This window comes from Littorina saxatilis, unplaced genomic scaffold, assembly GCF_037325665.1.
Source record: "Littorina saxatilis isolate snail1 unplaced genomic scaffold, US_GU_Lsax_2.0 scaffold_175, whole genome shotgun sequence".
In the NCBI taxonomy this organism is placed as follows: Eukaryota; Metazoa; Mollusca; class Gastropoda; order Littorinimorpha; family Littorinidae; genus Littorina; species Littorina saxatilis.
This window is the reverse complement of record NW_027129252.1, coordinates 81,956-103,312: the sequence shown is the minus strand read 5'-3', so window position 1 is coordinate 103,312 and position 21,357 is coordinate 81,956. Positions and strand designations below refer to the sequence as shown.

Below are 21,357 nucleotides of genomic sequence, written 5' to 3'. Positions count from 1 at the left end.
CAATTAAAATTGTTAAAATAATAATAATAACTGGACATTTTTAAGTGCATAACCTATGGCTCTAGGCCCTTTACAAAACTTTGTGAACAACAAAATATACAAATACTGGTCGCCTTAATATACCTTATAAATTGGTTGCCCTAAGCTACCCGAAAAGGCGTGTCGCCGTAACCCCCACTCTTGCATTATTTTCATTAAGGCGACCATGCAAAACACCTATATCTTAATCTTGACAGATTTTCACGTTCAATTCATGACAGTCGGGTGTAGGTCAATTAGCAAATGTAATTACAAAATTTTATTAATATTGCTTTAAAAACAACGGATATAGCACCGGTAGCTATAAAACCCCTTTTTACAATGGTCGTCCTAAAGGCGGATTTATACTTATATATATATATATATATATATATATATATATATATATATATATATATATATATATATATATATACTAGATGAATACCCGCTTCGCCGGGTACGGCTTCGCCGGGAAGAAGTCGAGCCGAATGGGACCCGGCTTTGCCGGATGTACGCCGGCTTTGCCGGCGCACCGCACGAAGGAAGGGAGATAAACGCGCAAAACACTGGAGAAGAGTAAAAATAGTATAACGGGAATATGGATTGAGCGTTGTCGACAGTGACCTTCTAAAAATAGAAACGGGAATATGGATTGACGCCACACGAAGGAAGGGAGATAAACGCTGAACACACTGGAGAAGATAAGGAAGAGTTACTGGGAATGGATCCTGAGAAAAACCAAAATCGGTTCAGCGCTGCGCGCTGAGAGCACGTGTTGAAATATCTCATCGAGCAGTTTGTATCCGGGGTGTACCTGAATATGGGCACCAAATTTGAAACAGATCCATCCAGAACCTTGGGCATGCATCGCGGACACACACACACACACACACACACACAGACACAAGTCGTATATATATATATACTAGAGGAATACCCGGCTTCGCCGGGGTGAATCGCGAGACAGAGACAGACAGCGTGGCGGTTCACCACAATCACCTTCAAAGGCGAAGTCCTGTGAAACGGGTTTGAGAATTTTAGAGCTTATTTCTTAGCCCTATATTATCTGTTGTGGCTTCTCAAATGCCAGAACATACAGACAGACAAAAACCGCTAGACCCCATCACAAACAGAACTCTACAATCCACAGGTTTTTGCCCACACACACACACAAACACACACACACACACACAGAGAGAAGCCGTATATATATATATATATATCTATATCTATAAATATATAGAGATAGGTGAGAGTGTATTTTTCGCGTGGCTATAAATTGATTCGACCTTTTCACTTTTACAGTGAGGACAACTTACGGGTACATGCAAGGAAAGCCCACAACTTCTAAGGCGAACAACTCTGCAGAGTCTGTTGTTAAGGGCGACGGTAGTCTCCCTGTCACACTCGACCCCTTTTGAATGAACTTAGGCCCCTCCCATGTGGAATGGGAACATCACGAAAATGATTCAGTGGTCTGAACATTTCATGTCGAGTCCCATCGCTGTCGACGACGCCGAATGTAACCGAGTGCCAAAACACCACAATCACCTTTGAAGGCGAAGTCCACTCAAACAGGATTGAGAATAACTGTTATGGCTTCTCGAAGGAAGGCCTGGACATACAGACATACCAAAGCCGCTAGACCACATCACAAACAGAACTCTACAATCCACAGGTGTTGCCCACACACACACACAAACACACAGAGAAGCCGTATATATATATATATATATGTATATCTATATCTATAAATATATAGAGATAGATGACAGTGTATTTTTCGCGTGGCTATAAATTGATTCGACCTTTTCACTTTTACAGTAAGGACAACTTACGGGTGCAATCGTGACATTCTAAAAATAGTAACGTAGTAACGGGAATATGGATTGACGCCACACGAAGGAAGGGAGATAAACGCTGAAAACACTGGAGAAGATAAGGAAGAGTTGCTGGGAATGGATCCAGAGAAAAACCAAAATCGGTTCAGCGCTGCGCGCTGAGAGCACGTGTTGAAATATCTCATCGATGAGGTTGTGTCCGGGGTGTAGCTGAATACGGACTCCAAATTTGAAAAAGATCCACCGAGAACTTTGGCCGTGCATCGCGGACACACACACACACACACACACACACACACACACACACACACACACACACACACACACACACACACACACACACACACACACACACAGAGACAGACAGACACACAGACACAAGTCGTATATATATATATATAGATATAGATACTAGAGGAATACCCGGCTTCGCCGGGGTGAATCGCGAGACAGAGACAGACAGCGTGGCGGTTCACCACAATCACCTTTGAAGGCGAAGTCCTCTCAAACGGGATTGAGAATTTTAGAGCTTATTTCTAAGCCCTATATTATCTGTTATGGCTTCTCAAATGCCAGAACATACAGACAGACAAAAGCCGCCAGACCCCATCACAAACAGAACTCTACAATCCACAGGTGTTGCCTCCACACACACACACAGACACAGACACAGACACTATAGAGATAGATGACATTGGATTTTTCGATAAATAGATTCGACCTTTGCACTTTTACAGTGAGGACAACTTACGGGTACATGCAAGGAAAGCCCACAACTTCTAAGGCGAACAACTCTGCAGAGTCTGCTGTGAAGGGCGAGGGAAGTCTCCCTGTCACACTCGACCCTCTTTGAATGAACTTTGTCCCCAAAGTTCCAAACTATGGACCCGCCAAGCTTAGGTCCCTCCCAGGTGGAATGGGAACAGCACGAAAATGATTCAGTGGCCTGAACATTTCATGTCGAGTGTCATTGCAGTCGACGACACCAAATGTAACCGAGTGCCGAAACACCACGATCACCTTTGAAGGCAAAGTCCACTCAAACGGGATTGAGAATAAATGATATGGCTTTTGGAAGGCCTGAACATACAGACACACCAAAGCCGCCAGACCACATCACAAACAGAACTCTACAACCCACAGGTGTTGCCCACACACACACACAAACACACACACACACACACACAGAGAAGCCGTATATATATATATATATATATATATATATATATATATATATATATGAGGCATTGCACATCGCTCAGACCGCACAAAACATACAGTCCTGGGCCCGCTACACAGCAGCTCACAGTATACGTTTTGTACGTTCAGCGTATACTTTCTGGTGGTATCAGCGGAAAATCCTTATCGGAACTACCAGCTGAACGTATACGGTCTCTTTAGATATATATATTGACGTGACGTCACACGGTATACTGACGAATCGTCGCGTTTGGAGTTGAAAATGGCCGACGTCCGCTTCGGGTACCGAATCGGCATTTTCAGGCAATTTTACATGTTTGCAACACTCCTACCGTTTGGTAAACAGTAGTATTAGCTTTACACTTTATATTTTATACAATAGAAGTGTCTTAATAACCTCATTCTATCAAAACAACCTTTTACAGAGCTAAAAAGGGGAGGTAATTTTTGCAAAGCCTCACTGCGTAGCCTGCCCCTGCCCCCCCCCCCCCCCCCCCATCTTCGATTGAAATTTGATATTTTTAAACCTATTTCGTTTATTTAACTCAAAACATAAATACAGGGTAAGTTGACACAGCTGTCAGACTTTTTAACTATCTTCTACGTAGAAATCGAATCGCAATCTGAAATGTGAAAAGCAGGGTGCCTTATTATTCTTTTTCGAAAGAGTCCTGTGTGGTAGACCAAAGGGAGATCACTCCATATGCCCGTTTCAAGGCGCGAGTTTTCCACAAGAAACGTCTCGACGGATTCACACTCACAGTAAGTTTGTTTAAATCTTTGCAATTCGATTGATTGATGTGTCAGAGTTTAATTCTGTATGTAGCTATTGTTTTTACAAGGGCCGGTTTAGTTGCTGCGTCGAGGTAATGAAAACCCGTGTATGTTCTAATCTTCTATTCCGATCTTGACTGGTAAAACTAATACTAGTATGAGTATGATGAGTCTTGAGTCTGACATGCTTTTCTACATCAGTCCAGGGTTCCACATCACGTAGAATTAAGGGTATAATACCCTTTGACCCTCCAAATCACGTACGAGATGCTCTCTGAAGAGGTATAAATACGTAACTGTTTTCTCTGTGAGCGCCTAGCCACAAGCATGTCATGCCTTAATTTGACTTTTTTTTAAAGAAACACTGGTCTAGAAATGTACCTACAGGATATCAACCCACTTTTGTTTGACATAGACCCTTTCTTTCCCACTTAACAGGAACCACACTGGGGGAGTGCATAAAAAAAAGTCTTCAACTCCAATCTTCAATAACGTTTATCCTGGACTATGAGTGTGATTGATAGACTCATAGTGATACACTCACTTTGCTGAAATATCTCTTGCCGTAACCGGCACGGTTGGCCTAGTGGTAAGGCGTCCGCCCCGTGATCGGGAGCTCGTGGGTTCGAACCCCGGCCGGGTCATACCTAAGACTTTAAAATTGGCAATCTAGTGGCTGCTCCGCCTGGCGTCTGGCATTATGGGGTTAGTGCCAGGACTGGTTGGTCCGGTGTCAGAATAATGTGACTGGGTGAGACATGAAGCCTGTGCTGCGACTTCTGTCTTGTGTGTGGCGCACGTTAAATGTCAAAGCAGCACCGCCCTGATATGGCCCTTCGACGTTAAGCAAACAAACAAACAAACAAATCTCTTGCCGTTGTTGACGTAAAAGTTCTTCAGTATAAATATATGATATATAGAGAATACTACATGGCTTGCTGTGTCGTACCAGATTTACATGAGTTGTTTTTTTAAATATTGAACTGCGAGCGAAAGCGAGCTGTTCACTATTTGAAAAAGCAACGAGTGTAAATCTGGTACGGAACAGCATGCCATGTAGTATTCTGTTTATCCTACATACTGTACTTACGTGTATTTTACTGAAAATGTCCTGCATTCGAGGCAGCTAAATTGAAGACGCTTGTTTTAGAACCTCGATCTCTTCTAAAGCCTCGTGCAATCTATTACGTCAAAGCAAAGAAACGTCACTCTGAAAGTGTGGCGTGACGTGTTAGTTCTAAAGATTCATCGAGGGTAATAAGCGAGCGCAATTTGTGTTTCTATAATAATGTTTGTCTCGGTGACTTTGGCATCATAAGCAGTGGAAAAACAGGTCCCTGCCAGACTTGCTTGACATGACCTCATTTACATGATATACACACGTGTGATTTGAACGATTATTATCTCACGGGTGTCTCTCTCACGTATGTAGGATAAAAATTGATAAGTATACATTGTGTGTCACTTTGTGTTTCAGATTACCTGCAGATAAAAAAAGCTGTCAAGATGCCCCATCATGCATTCCATGTGTTTATGTCTAGTCAATTAAAGAACGGTATGAATTTTTTTATTTCTTTATTTTTTTGTGGATAAAAATGAAGTTTATAAGCAATCAGCTTGTCAACCGAAGCTGCTATAAATCATCAGGTGTCTAAAACCAAAAGGCGCTGACGTTTTTAAAAAAAATTTTTACGTGTCCAGGGATGTTCACATCCTCGGCTGGCCAATGACAATTCTAGTCAAATCAACCCTTTTGGTTGTAGTATTCAGTTTTAAAGACATTTAAACACTGCAGATCAACTGTGGTACGTACCGGGCCAGCAAAATTTCCGCCGGGCTATTGACTTTAAACCACAAAAAGAACATAATTGAACCGATACTTTACTGGGTGGTCTCCCTTTTATTGAATTGCATAAATATTTTCTTCACAAAAACCATGTGCATGGCGCCATGATGTTCTTTTTTCAAGTTTCCTTTTTGGGAGAGGCACCCCCGGAATCTGCGTAGCGGTATTGTGAACCGTTCACGGAGCTGTCTCACCCTGAAATACCGATCCTGAGCCGGTGTGGTAACTCTAGGTCGGCCTGACCTTGGTCTGTCCTGTACACTTTAAGTGGCATTTAAAAGAGCTCCATTCATGCACATACAGTTTGTTGGGACACACCAACATGCCTTGCAACATCTTCATTAGTTGTACCTGCTTGCAACCGGACAATAGCATTATGGCACTGGGCTTTAGTCAGTCGTGGCATTTTCCGCACCTTAATTGCAGGCGCGGGGTCACAGAATTGCGGTTGATATGGCTTTCTCATCTCTGCCACTTGAGGCTTAGACAGAGGCAAAAACATCACGGCGCCATGCACATAATTTTTGTGCAGAGAAGATTTTTGCAATTCAATAAAAGGGCGACCACCCAGTAAAGTATCGGTTTTATTATATTCTTTTTGTGGTTTAATGGTTTGCAACAATGCAACTGACAAATTTCAAACTGAATTTTGGTGCTTTCCTCTAACATAATTATTTGACAAAAATCAATGTTTACCTGTGTCAAGTTTCTTTTTTGGGAGAGAATATATATATATGTACGTAGATAAAGTAGAATTCCGTGTTAAAACAATGACAAGTATGAGTGAACTGCAGTTATATTACAGACACAACATAGATAGATAACAACGTTGATATTGTCAAGAACCATTGATTCATTGTTCAACACTATGTTTTAGCTCAAGGCTCCCGCGCTGAAACCTTCAAAGAGGGTGGATCAAGGTGGAAGAATGCTTCCCCTGAGGAAAAAGAAGCGTGCAGGGTGAAGGCTGCTGCAATGAACGCGTCAAGCAAGGCAGACCACAACAAGCTGAGAGACAAGCTTCGGAGTGTGGTAAAGTATTTTTACGTTTCAGATGTGGATTGCACGAAACAGATTGCTAACAAATTTCAGTAAGTGCAACTTCCATGGAGACCATTGCAAACGCCTACAGGGCTAACACCTTTCCCGTTCTCAATGGAAATCCATTTTTTGAAAACTTATAAAACCAGAGAATCCGGTTTCTAAAAAAAGAAAAAAAAAGGTATTATTTTCATGCATTTTGGTACCAGGAAAGGTTGTTCCTTAAGAAAAGAAACAATATTTAAAAAAAAAAGGGGGGGGGGATTTGATCATCCCTGTACTGTAACTGTAAAGTGGAAGCTTCCTTTACCTCTGTGATTATGTGGAAAAGCAGGGTATCCAAGTTGTCAGCGCCTATGAGTGATTGTAGTTTTCCTGTCATGTTGACCATGCATAAATACCAGTGTTGGATAAAACAGAAAAAAACTCAATCTGAAAAGAAGAGAATGCTGTGAAAACTTGTGATGCTCAATTTTTGATACAATTGACCATGTATGTGTCTGCATGTGTAAGAAACAAAGAACAGGGACGTGCTGAATACACAGTGTTATTGATGTCTTCATACGTGATTATTTCTTTCTTTTCCCCAGTTAGTTGACTTCAAGAACGCTGGATTGGACACTTGCGTCTTCCTGTATGACAGGGAGAAGGCCAATCCAGCGTGCGAAATGTATGGTGACGGGGCCATTTTCAAAGTCCTCAAGGATTCCAGAATTCTCAGCAGAGAAATAGCCTCAGCCTGTAAGAATATAATTATCAGCATTTCACTGTGTTTGTGTTTATGTTAAAGGCACAGTAAGCCTCCCGTAAACCATCACAGATATGGTCAGGCTCTTACACACAGTACAAACACCCTTTCATTTAAACACTCACCGATTGAGAACATCCTAGGTGCCCTCCGTAAAGAGCGAACAATTTTCAAAGAATTTATTTTTGCGTGGTTTATCTTACCCCTGAGCCATCGTGAACCCGTGTGATCCAGTTTCCCTTTTTCACAATGTAGTCGTCAGTTAGTCATTTGAATGCGACTCGATGTGAGCTTATCTACAATAGCACGTTTTTATGCACGAAACAAACGGCTGTGGTTCACAAGAACTCTAGCGATGGCTTTTGACTGTTGAGAGGAACGGCGATATGTACTGATAAACCGTCGTCTGCTACGACCCTTGCGTGACCCTGCTTCCGGGCTTTTCTGAATGAGACGCGAAGGGAAGTAACTCATTTTTGACAATCTGCAAAATTAATTATTTAAAAATTGCTCGCTCTTTACGTAGGGCACCTAGGATGTTCCCGTTTGGTGAGCGTTCAAATGGAAGGGTGTTTGTACTGTGTGTACTATAAAAGCCTGACAGTAGTTTACGGGAGGCTTACTGTCCGGGCGTGATTTCCGGTATTGAATATTCATAACAGCCAGCACCAAAACGAGGCGCCATTATTGGTAAAAGCTAAGTCCACGAAAATAAATTCTTTGAAAATTTCTCACGCTCGACAGAAAGCAGCCAGGATGTTCCCGTTCGGTGAGCGTTCAAATGGAAGTATGCTTGTACTGTATGTAGACGCTCGGGGAGCTCTGTGATGGTTTACGGGAGGCTTACTGTGCCTTTAATCAACTTCAAATTATTATGAGAAAAAAAAAGATGGTGCTTGATGTGCCTTTTATCATTTGTTTTAATTGTTGGGTCAAATTGTTACTTTCTTTATGAAGCAAACTGTGTGATAGTGTTGATATATTTAGGTAGTTCATCAAGACAGCTACATTGCTCACAGAACTGGCATCATTCATTACAATTTATCCCTCTGGGGGATAAAAATCTTATATGTTTTCCAGCTGTATACCTGGTTCCAAGTTAATATATATTCTGTTAAATTAAACTGATGCAGCTGTCCAGCAGGTTAGCAATGCTGTTTATGTTCCAACACCTGCTGAGAAAATAATTAGAATTGCTGTGTATTTTGGGGGTAAATCCCAAACTCATTCTGGTGTGTGCACCAGTTGTAAATGTTCATGTTATTTTTCTTTCACGTTGCAGATACATGCAAGGTGACAACAGCTCTGCCACCTAGCCTCATGAGGGAAAAGGTTCGAGCACATTTGAACCTTGCCACAAGTAAGACTTTTTCTTATACCCCGACCCACTCACCACCAACACGCGAGTTCATCGTAGTTCACAATTTCTTGCGGAAATTATTACTGGCTCTTAATGATCACTCAAGATTACGTGGGTTTAGCTTTAGGTCATGGGAGTTTAGGAAAACACACGTGTGAACACTTCCACTGATCAGCAAGCCATTGGTGGCAATTTGTGGCTCTGATGTTTATATTATTGAAAGAAAACGATTAAGCGCATGCTGCATAACATACACATCAGAGTAAGTTGTAATCTGGATCACAATAAAGCTGACATGTTGACATGAGAGCAACAAACACAAAATAATCTTGAAGAGTGTATATATTTATCTTTCAGCTGTTTGGATTGATGTACTTTATGTTGTTTCAGGGGCCTGTCCTGGAATGGGGAGCTGTTTCCCTTACAAGGAAGTCCACAAGAAGGAGGTCAAAGCGCATGGCTGGCCTGAAGGCGTAAATGTGCGCGACCCCAGCTCCATGGGGAAAAAAGATCTACTGGCCTTGCTAAATGCAACCATTACTTTGGAGAAATGGTATGTGATGCATTGTCTTCCATTTTCAGTTTGGTACATACCTGAAAATGTCTTGGAGTACAATGCACTTAAGAGTGGTACTGTGTTTGTTTGTCAGAAGGTATAAAAGGCATATTGTGTAGCCCCTTTAGCCATTACTTTGAAGAAGGAAAACCACTAGAAGCATTTAGGTAGCGGAACACAAGGAAAGCACTTTGTATTTGACTGTTAGATTTATACTTTTTCTTGTGGAATGTATTAATTTAAGCGTCAATGTTTGAAGAATTAAGGTATTCCTACATACTGTGTCTTTTCCTGTAAATGTAACGTATTATCGGTAAACTGAAAATGGCTAAATTTCTGCTACAGTGCTGTTGACTCCGTTGAGCCTGCTGTGCCTGGAGTCAGCGGGTTGCTACGTATATATGGACAAGAAAAAGGTATGGAAGGTTTAGTGTTCTTTGTGCAAGTGACAAGTACCTTTTTTGTGTGGAAAAGTTTAACTCTTTTGCTGCCTGTAGGATGTCAGCTGACGGCCTGGGTAACTTGCTTTAACGAGCAAAACTTTTCTTTACTTTAAGGCACAGTAAGCCTCCCGTAACCATCACAGATACTGTCAGGCTTTTACACACAGTACAAACACCCTTTCATTTAAACACTCACCGCTTTAAAACATCTTAGGTGCCCTCCGTAAAGAGCGAGCTAATTTCAAAGAATTTATTTTTGTGTGGTTTATCTTACCCCATAGGCATTGTGAACCCGTGTGATCCAGTTTGCCTTTTTTCACAATGTAGTCGTCAGTTTGTGATTTCCAATGCGACTCGCTGTAAGCTTATCTGCAATAGCACGTTATTATGTACCTCTAAATCCAAACACAACAGAGGGCTGCAATTCACAAGAACTCTAGCGATGGCTTACGACTGTTCAAAGGAACTGGTACTATGCAGAACCGTCGTCTGCTTCGAGAAAGATGTTTTGTGTTACACGTTTCCGGGCTTTTCTTTTTTCAAACTTTCAAAACTTTTAATTGTACTAATCTTGTCTTGATGAAAAATTCTTTTATGATTTGAGAATGTTTGTGTAACAAGCTGTCAATTTGTTATTTAGATTTTAAGTTAGGTCTAGCGCCAAAACGCACCGTTCGATTTTGTTAACAGACAATCAGCAAAAATCATTCTTTTAAAATTGCTCGCTTTTTACGTAGGGCACCTCGGATGTTCAAAAGCAGTGAGTGTGTAAATGAAAGGGTATTTGTACTGTGTGTAAAAGCCTGACAGTATCTGTGATGGTTTACGGGAGACGTACTGTGCCTTCAACAACAGCAGAAGAAGAACAAAAACAAACAATGTGTATGTGGAGTATTCATTTTTACATCATGGTCACACTGTTGTCAATTAAGTTAATATTTTTCTCAGTTGTGTCTTTATGATTACTCCAGAGGCAGGGAAATAGCTCAATCGGTAGCTGCGCTTGTTTCTAAACCAGTTATCTCTATCGGCGTGCATCTAATACCCATGTTTGAGGAAGGATTTATATGACATTATGAGTCTACTCCATGCAGACTCTCGTCGTGTCCATATAATCTTGTGTGCACATATGCGCATCATAAAGGAGCTAAATTTACAGCGAAAGTATCAGGGCTTGGAAATATAAAAACATGCATGTAAGAAAAATAAATGTACTTAAAGGCAACTTGCTTTTCCATGTGAAAACAGTTCAGATTTCCATGAGGGTAACCTCACAGGATTATAAGAAATCTTATCCTAATCTTATGCTTTTCATTTTTACATTTAGTCAAGTGTTGACTAAATGTTTTAACATAGAGGGGGAATCGAGACGAGGGTCGTGGTGTATGTGCGTGTGTCTGTGCGTGTGTGTGTGTGTGTGTAGACCAAACTACTGGACCGATCTTTATGAAATTTGACATGAGAGTTCCTGGGAATGATATCCCCGGACACTTTTTTCGTTTTTTCGATAAATACTTTTCATGACGTCATATCCGTCTTTTGGTAAAAGTTGAGGCGGCACTGTCACACACTCATTTTTCAATCAAATTGATTGACATTTTTGTAAAGCAATCTTCGACGAAGGCCGGACTTCAGTATTGCATTTCAGCTTGTTGGCTTAAAAACTAATTAATGACTTTGGTCATTAAAAATCTGAAAATTGTAATAATTTTTTTTTTTATATAAACCGATCCAAATTTACGTTTATCTTATTCTACATCATTTCCTGATTCCAAAAACATATAAATATTTGGATTAAAAACAAGCTCTGAAAATTAAAAATATAAAAATTATGATCAAAATTAAATTTCCAAAATCGATTTAAAAACAATTTCATCTTATTCCTTGTCGGTTCCTGATTCCAAAAACATATAGATATGATATGTTTGGAATAAAAACACGCTCAGAAAGTTAAAACGAAGAGAGGTACAGAAAAGCGTGATATGCAGCACAGCAAAACCACTAACGCGCTGAACAGGCTCGTCAGTTTCACTCCGTTATGCACAAGCGGCGGACTACGGTCATTGTGAAAAAATGCAGTGCGTTCAGTTTCATTCTGTGGGTTCCACAGCTTGACTAAATGTAGTAATTTCACCTTACGCGACTTGTTCCTTGTTTCTTCTTTTTAATTAACAGAATGTCAATACTGACAGTTCTAATTTTTGTATTGGTTGAAGAAACTGTGGACATCATTATTCATGATTTCAGAATGAAGATTACTACAAAACGTTGACACACATCCTTTTCCTGTGTTTAGTCAGGACGGCATACCAATTAGTTCTTGGTACATGGAGTTATTGTGTGGATATGTGCACCGAAAGAGATGTAACATGTATATTGTGTATTATTTTCAGAAGAAGCAAATGCTGCTGCCAACATAACAACACTTCAGGAAGAAGCGTTCATAACAGGAGGTAGGTGTTTGTATGTGTGATGAGTTAGGTGGCAAAGAAGAGTTGGTTACTGTAAGTTTGAAAATGTATGCAGAAAAGATAATGCAAACAGCATAATTATATATCAGATTTGGTGTATAAACTCTTGAGCCTTAGATAAGTTATGTTAAAAGTGTACCCTTAGCAAACAATTGTACAAGGATTTGCACACAATGCAACTACCAATTATGGCCAACAGTCAATGAAAGAGTAGACTTTTCTGCAGAATACAGTCGGGCCCGCTTATAAGGAGCGCTCTGGGACGAATTTTTTACTCCTTATAACCGAGGTTCCTTATTACAGAGCTCTCAGATGTAAGGAGTAACCCAAGCCCAACTACCTTATAAGCGGGCTTCTGCATTTTCAGTGTCAGTATTAGCAATTCTTCTTCTTCTCTCTCTCTCTCTCTCTCTCTCTCTCTCTCTCTCTCTCTCTCTCTCTCTCTCTCTCTCTCTCTCTCTTAATAAATATTTATTTATTTAGAGAGAGAGAGAGAGAGGAGGGGGGGAGTTTTGTACTGAGGAACCGGTAGAACAAAACTATAGAATCGAACCTTACCTTGAATCTGAAAACCATTTAGGCAGATTTTCATCTGCAGTTTAGCAGTGCGTGACCAATTCCGCGATAAAGAAATAACAGTCTGGAATAGTAAGACCTTTTTACCTTGCACAAGCTTTTTACAACATCTGGAGCATGTTCCACGCCTCTGATCGCCTTTACTTCTGCAATCTGGACAAACATTAAATCTGATGTGTATGCTAATTGCTATGCAGGAATCATGAAATACAATACCATTTATAAAAAAAAATTATAAAAAACTATAGGAGCCACGAACTGCGCCGGATGGCTTGCTGATCACTTGAAGTTTTCATACGGCACTTGTGTTTGTACAGAATTCTGTTTTTTTCATAAATATTGTCATGGAATTGATAGGATTCCTAATTATGTACACGTAGTGCAAGCTGTCTTGAAGCAGTCAAGCTATACACATGCTTTGTAGTGCAATATGTATTTATCCAGCTGGCATTCTGTGACTTCATTAAGACAAACTTGTCTGATTCCTTATAGTAAAACATGTTTCCTTGATGTTACTTTGCAGAAGAAGCAACTACTGATGCAGCTGAGGTAGATCATGCACTGCTGACTGAGGCTACAGGTAGGGAGATTGTGTTGCATGAAAATCTAAATACATGTACAGTGGATATTGTAGAAGGCATATACTTGCACTGTAAAGCCTACAACTAATTCTTGAAAATGCCCCCCAAAAATGGGTAGAAAAAAGGAGGGCTTTTCATTGGGAATTAAAGGATATAATTTTGTCACAGGCAATGCAACTGCTTGGCAGTTCACTCTTTCCTATTTGCTGCTAGAAACACAACAGGTTTTTTTGTTTTTTTAACTTTCGCTCAGGTGGTGTCATTTTCATCTGTATTCTATTAGTTCTTGTACTACATAGAAGTTATCACAACGTCTTGAACTGGTTTTTTTCCTTTTGTATCGCACAATTATGCTTAGGAAGAAGGCTAATTCTGTAGATGTGGCAGTGACCTAAAACAGTAAATTAATTGGTATTGATCTTTTCAATGCAACATAATTATTAGATGGCTTGGATCATCAGTGGTTTGCTGTAGGTGTAATTGTGGGATTTTTTCAGATATTGGGGAACTTCTTCACACTTTGCAGAGCCGATCGCAGGAATCCGACAACAGAGGTTTGTGTTTTGTTGCTTCTTCTTTTGTATAGTTATATTGGTGTGTCTGTAAGGAGTATGTTCCCTGGTGTACATATTATTATATTTAGTCAAGTTTTGACTAAATATTTTAACATCGAGGGGGAATCGAAACGAGGGTCGTGGTGTATGTGCGTGTGTCTGTGTGTCTGTGTGTGTGTGTGTGTGTGTGTGTAGAGCGATTCAGACTAAACTACTGGACCGATCTTTATGAAATTTGACATGAGAGTTCCTGGGTATGAAATCCCCGAACGTTTTTTTCATTTTTTTGATAAATGTCTTTGATGACGTCATATCCGGCTTTTCGTGAAAGTTGAGGCGGCACTGTCACGCCCTCATTTTTCAACCAAATTGGTTGAAATTTTGGTCTGGTAATTTTCGACAAAGCCCGGACTTCGGTATTGCATTTCAGCTTGGTGGCTTAAAAATTAATTAATGACTTTGGTCATTAAAAATCTGAAAATTGTAAAAAATAATAAAAATTTATAAAACGATCCAAATTTACGTTTATCTTATTCTCCATCATTTGCTGATTCCAAAAACATATAAATATGTTATATTCGGATTAAAAACAAGCTCTGAAAATTAAATATATAAAAATTATTATCAAAATTAAATTGTCCAAATCAATTTAAAAACACTTTCATCTTATTCCTTGTCGGTTCCTGATTCCAAAAACATATAGATATGATATGTTTGGATTAAAAACACGCTCAGAAAGTTAAAATAAAGAGAGGTACAGAAAAGCGTGCTATCCTTCTTAGCGCAACTACTACCCCGCTCTTCTTGTCAATTTCACTGCCTTTGCCATGAGCGGTGGACTGACGATGCTACGAGTATACGGTCTTTGCTGAAAAATGGCATTGCGTTCAGTTTCATTCTGTGAGTTCGACAGCTACTTGACTAAATATTGTATTTTCGCCTTACGCGACTTGTTTATTTCTCATTGTGAACTACACTTAATCTGTTGTGTACGTGTTGAAGTTATTTTAATAGCTAGTTAGTAGAAAGTGAGGAAAATAGAAAATTGTCACTAATTTATAAAACCATCTGTTTTGTTGGAGTCGTGGTTAGTCTCCAAATAGATGTTTTCCAGAAATAACAGTCTGGAATAGTAAGACCTTTTTACTTTGCACAAGCTTTTTACAACATCTGGAGCATGTTCCACGCCTCTGATCGCCTTTACTTCTGCATGCAATCTGGAAAAACATTAAATCTGATGTGTATGCTAATTGCTATGCAGGAATCATGAAATACAATACCATTTATAAAAAAAAAATTATAAAAAACTATAGGAGCCACGAACTGCGCCGGATGGCTTGCTGATCACTTGAAGTTTTCAATCGGCACTTGTGTTTGTACAGAATTCTGTTTCTTTCATAAATATTGTCATGGAATTGATAGGATTCCTAATTATGTACACGTAGTGCAAGCTGTCTTGAAGCAGTCAAGCTATACACATGCTTTGTAGTGCAATATGTATTTATCCAGCTGGCATTCTGTGACTTCGTTAAGACAAACTTGTCTGATTCCTTATAGTAAAACATGTTTCCTTGATGTTACTTTGCAGATGAAGCAACTACTGATGCAGCTGAGATAAGTCATGCACTGCTGACTGAGGCTACAGGTAGGGAGATTGTGTTGCATGAAAATCTAAATACATGTACAGTGGATATTGTAGAAGGCATATACTTGTACTGTAAAGCCTCCAACTATTTCTTGAAAATGCCCCCAAAAATTGGTAGAAAAAAGGAGGGCTTTTCATTGGGAATTTAATAATACAATTTTGTCACAGGCAATGCAACTGCTTGGCAGTTCACTCTTTCCGATTTGCTGCCAGAAACACTAACATTTTCTTTTGAAACTTTTGCTCGGGTGGTGCCATTTTCCTCTGTATTCTATTAGTTCTTGTTTACCCGTGATTTGTAAAAATGTAAAAATATTTTACAAATCACGTCGAACCTAAAACCGCGATTTGTAAAAATGTAAAAATGAAAAAATATCGCATTCCACAAAGTAATGCATGCCTTTTATTATTATTATTTTTCTTGTTTAGAGCCTCTACGCTGAGTGGTGGGGGTGGTTTTAGTTCCACATCCCATTTTGGTGCAATCCCATTTTGCCGCCGTCCCATTTTTTGCCCCATCCCATTTTCGCGACATTTCACAAGCCAAACGTCATTTTACTAACATGTCATAACAATAGCGCGACATCCCATTTTGACACCATATCCCATTTGGCCGCCATGCCGTTTCACCGCATTCCATTTCGCCCCCATCCCATTGTCGCGACATTTCACAAGCCAAGCGTCATTTTACTACCGTGTCATAACAATTGCGCAACATCCCATTTTGACACCATCCCATTTGGCCGCCATCCCATTTTTTTTATTTATTCTTCTTGCCAAGCCTCACTATACTACTATACTGCGTTATTCAACTAGGAAGACATTCCGTTTTCGCCAAATCCCAATTTTGCCACAATCCAAAATGTCGCGAAATAGGGATGGCGGCGAAATGGGATGACGGCAAAACGGCATGGCGACAACATGGAATGTGGCGCTAGTGGTATGACACGGTGGTAAAATGACACTTGGCCTGTGAAATGTCGCGAAAATGGGATGGGGGCAAAATGGGATAACGGCGAAATGGGATTGCGCCAAAATGGGATGTGGAGCTAATGGTACATGACATGGTGGTAACATGACACTTGGCCTGTAAAATGTCGCAAAAATGGGATGGGGGCGAAATGGGCTCACGGCGAAACGGGATTGCGCCAAAATGGGATGTGGAGTTAATGGTACATGATATGGTGGTAAAATGACACTTGGCCTGAGAAATGTCGCCAAAATGGGATGGGGGCGAATTGGGATAACGGCGAAACGGGACTAATAGATCCCTTGCCTTTGGGGTAGTGCGACGCTGTGACTGCTAGCTTTCCACTGGGAGGAAGCGACCGGAATTTCCCAACGATGGGACATCCTATATAATGGGGGAAAAAAAATCTTAAAATTAACAGTCACGCTACCCCAAAAGTCAAGGGATTTCGTTTTTGTCCCTTGACTTTGGAGATGACAAGAAAATATCGGGCGCAAAAACGTGATTTGTAAAAATTGTTACAAATCGCGAGGCGCGCCCCGTGATTTGTAACCATTTTTACAAATCACGGGTTAACAGTTCTTCTTCTGCATTGAAGTTATCACAACATCTTGAACTGTTATTTTTTCCTTTTGTATCGCACAATTATGCTTAGGAAAAAGGCTAATTCTGTAAATGTGGAAGTGACCAAAAACAGTAAATTAGTTGGTATTGATCTTTTCAATGCAACATATTAGATGACTTGGATCATTAGTGGTTTGCTGTCAGTGTAATTGTGGGATTTTTTTTCAGATATTGGGGAACTTCTTCACCCTTTGGGATTGCAGAGCCGATCACAGGAATCCGACAACAGAACTTCAGATTCTACGACTGCAGGGGAAAGTGGGTCTCGAAAAAGATCATACTACCAATGGGAAGCTGTGGACACAAAAAAGGTTGAGTCATATTTCAAAAGTGACATACAGAAGACTGGGAGAGGTGTGACAGGATCATTGCCTGGCATCAAAGAAATTCAAGCTTTCTTGACAGTGCACGATGTTTTTTGTGGTATTCCACTTGAAAAAAAACAAAAAGTCAGCTTGGTAAGGAGCAAAATATTTAACGAGAGAAAGAAGTTCAGGAGCAAAGTCGCTTTTGACACTGTGTAAATTTCATCTAATTTCATGACTCCCTAAACTCTCAGAGTTCTGATAGAGTTCCAATTTCCCAAAGATTAGGACTATCAGTGTCAGTGGTTATGAAGTGAAAATGATGCAACAACCACTTTTCATTCTCTTTTTCATCCTTTCCTCATCGTGCAGTGTCAAGAAAGCTCTAATTCCTATTAACTCGATGTTCTTTAACTATATTTATACATAAATGCATATTGTAAAGCAGTATGCATTGTTAGATGATCTTCCAGTTGCAGTGTTTAAATGTCGAAGCTGCTTTTCCCAGTTTTACCTAAGAGACCGACTGTATATTGTGTTTTTGTAGTATTGGTAGTATGATCTTCGTGTACACTACATTGCGGTATGCACGTTAAAGATCCCACGATTGACAAAAGGGTCTTTCCTGGCAAAATTGTATAGGCGTAGATAAAAATGTCCACCAAAATACCCGTGTGACTTGGAATAATAGGCCGTGAAAGGTGGATGCAGCGCCTATAGGCTGTTGATCTACTGGCCGATGTGAATGCGTGATATATTTATCACACAGATATGAGGTTCACAAAGATGCAGCAGACTCCCAGGACGAGGATTGAATTTTGAACATTTATGACAGAAAAAGAATGTCCTCTTTGACACCATTATGTTTGTGCATATATTTCACTTTTTGCTTTGTCACCTTCATTTCATCAAGTAGCATGGATGATATTACTATTAAATGTGTGTAAAATGAGCGTGAAGATAGTTTGTGTCAGTGAGGAACCCACAATACTGAGAGAGAAATTGGATTCTCTTCTGCTCATAGGTTGTGTAATAATTAATATGTATTATATATTGATATGCATTTTCTTTATACTGATACATTGGATTCAAATAAGCAAAAATCACTCCAGGGATCTTGATAACACTATTTCAAGCCACCTCACTCGGGTTTACCATGTGTCTACGGCGCGGTTTATCTCCTGAGCATGCGCAGAGGATCAGTATCGGCGCACAACGGCTTGAAAGTGGGGTACACTGTGGTGGCTTGAAATAAAGGTTATCAAAATATCAGGATCCCTGTCGCGATACATGTGGCAGTGGTGTCATCACTGCTAACACTAGTACTATGAGTGAGAGTGGTGAGGAATGTGATTGAAGGATCATGAACATGCTCCTACTGGTGATGTGATGTAGTGATGATGTGTGGGTACCTTAATTCGAATTTTTTGTATTGACAAACTATGCAAACAATTATGTACATGTTATCATACATTTCATTGCATTGTTTGCAGTGTAGGTATTCCTTACTGATTTTGTTCTTTTCTCAGAACATTGTTTACTGTAGATACCTTAAAACGAAGTGAGTTAATTTTCATTTTTCCATGATCAAGGCTTTTATGAAAAACCTGGTGCTGATATGTGTCAGCCAAGATCTACAATGTTTTGGTTCATACTCATAGATTTTTGATGGTCCACTTATGTCTTTTGTATAAATGGAAATGAAATAATCCCATGATCGGTGAGTCATTGGCGCTGCCACGTGTATTATCTACTAAAGTGTGGCGTTCGTGAAGATGTGCATGTGCCTGTGTGTGTTGTACTAGTATAACGTATGCGTACATAGAATGACATTGCGGGTTACCTGAACATTGACAATGACGAAAGAAAGATTGTATGTGTGTGTGTGCGCGCGCGTGTGTGTGTGTGTGTGCGTGTGTGTGTGCGTGCGTGTGTGGGTGTGTGTGCGTGTGTGTGACCATGTTTGAATTTATTCGGATTTAGTTCTCTTTCCTTGTTTGTATTATGATTATGTAAGTGTAGAGCGCTCTGGGTTTGTCACCACGAGGTTTACGCGCTATATACAGGCATGGGAATTGTCCGCCAAACAAATTTTTTTTTGTTCCGCCGAAAATGCAAAAGTGTCCGCCGAAAAAATAAAGGGGGGAGGCACACAAAAAAGGCACCGGTTACTTTGGCCTTTGCGCAAAAGCCCGCGAAAACTTTCCGTACTTTGTTCACGCACTGCTACCGCCCGCCTCAGTTATTGAACTTTTATGTTTGAAAGTAAACCAGATTGCACAGATTGTGTTACAAGTTACATTTTCCTGTTTGTCTCAACAGATCAATTTTTTTTTTACAAATTTAAACCATATAATACATGTATATATTTTTGTTCTTCAAAAAAGCAAAAATTGGTACATTTTTGTACTAAAAACTCTGATTCTAAAAACAGAATTTGATGGCAAACTTGGAGCTCAGATGACACCAGATTGCACCATCTGGGTTCTTTGGAGAAAAATTTGTCCGGGGGAGCATGCCCCCGGACCCCCCTAGTAAGACTAGGCGCTTCGCGCCGTCGACTTGACGCTTCGCGTCTTCAGTTATAAATTTTCCGCCTTTTTTACAATTTTCAATTCCCATGCCTGTATATAAGTAATTGTTATTATTATTATTATTAATTAATATCCCATATATTTTGGTATTGCCGGCTTGGTCAAACATTTCGGATTGAATTTGAATATTTGTTAAATAGAAGTTTTATATACAGTCCAAATGTTCTTTTTACATTTGACTTTGCAGACCTTATCGATATCAATTTGCCCAGATTTTTTTGTTGTTGATTTTTTTTGAAAGTCACCATGTGACTCTTCAATACAAAATGTCTTACCACATGTTTGATTTGCCTCAAATCTGTGTGTGTGGGTGCGTGTGTATGTGTGTGTGTATGTTCATAAAAACTGTGGAATCGGACATGAACCTACGACAGATGATTAATGATTACACTCAAAGTACAACACTTCATACATTTACATTAACCCTGCAACCAAAGAACAATAAAGACAGTGTTTCAGAGCAGGTAGTTGACATGACATTTTTAGTGTTTTAGTATTGCAAGGAAAGTTTAGAATTCTAGGAGGCGATGTCAAGGTATATTACCACTATCACTTTCACCTGGCATTCACATTGAGTGATCTCACCAGGTTATTAGGATTCACGTTCATTCTAAAACGTCTCGCACAAGATCCATCATCTCTGCAAACATGTCGTAACTGGTCAAAGAATTAAGTTCTAATCAAGGAGAAACAAACTTAAGAACGCCCAAATGTACATTTCCTGAGGGACGCATACACAGGCGATAAAACCAGTCGCTGAATGGAGAGAAAAAAAAACTGAACTCGCCTTGAAGTGGCCTTATAATGCTACCACATAATTCAGGGCTTCCCTCGGACGCCCATCTTCAATGTTAAGAGGGTCTATGGGCGGCCTTAGAGGAGTTTTAGAGAGTTCCAATCAACAAGGCGAGCGCCCGATACACTTAATACACATTGTGATCGCGAATAGTGTGAAATGAAGTGACTGTATTCATCAGAATATTCTAATAGAATACATCAACTATAGGGGAAGGGCTCCTAATATGAACCACTTTTTGTTTCATGCTAATAACTAGCTTGTTTTCTTGCGAAGAAGTTTCATTTTGTGTTTGGTAGTCCTTCTCTCTTAAGTGAACCGTTAGGCCTAGTTAGAGTGAAATAGCTTTGATAGACATTTAGCAAAAATTAAATACAGAAAAAATCACAAATGGTCCATATTAGGCGCCCA

At 39.9% G+C, this 21,357-nt stretch overlaps 1 protein-coding gene across 2 annotated transcripts; it reads left to right on the top strand.

The window, feature by feature from the left end:
- The first annotated feature begins 3,630 nt into the window (after nt 1-3,630).
- LOC138957527 (uncharacterized) lies at nt 3,631-20,088 on the top strand. Of its 2 annotated transcripts, XM_070328636.1 has the most exons (12): nt 3,631-3,824; nt 5,314-5,391; nt 6,560-6,714; nt 7,314-7,464; nt 8,754-8,831; nt 9,222-9,384; nt 9,733-9,803; nt 12,224-12,283; nt 13,401-13,457; nt 13,956-14,012; nt 15,601-15,657; nt 17,420-20,088. In XM_070328636.1, exons 2-12 carry the CDS (start codon nt 5,343-5,345, stop codon nt 17,773-17,775), a joined length of 1,254 nt encoding a protein of 417 aa, XP_070184737.1. In that variant the 5' UTR covers nt 3,631-3,824; nt 5,314-5,342; the 3' UTR covers nt 17,776-20,088. The 2 variants fall into 2 exon arrangements, with proteins under 2 accessions (XP_070184737.1, XP_070184738.1); XM_070328637.1 differs by lacking the exons at nt 13,956-14,012; nt 15,601-15,657 and having other exon boundaries at nt 3,631-5,391.
- Nucleotides 20,089-21,357: the final 1,269 nt, after the last annotated feature.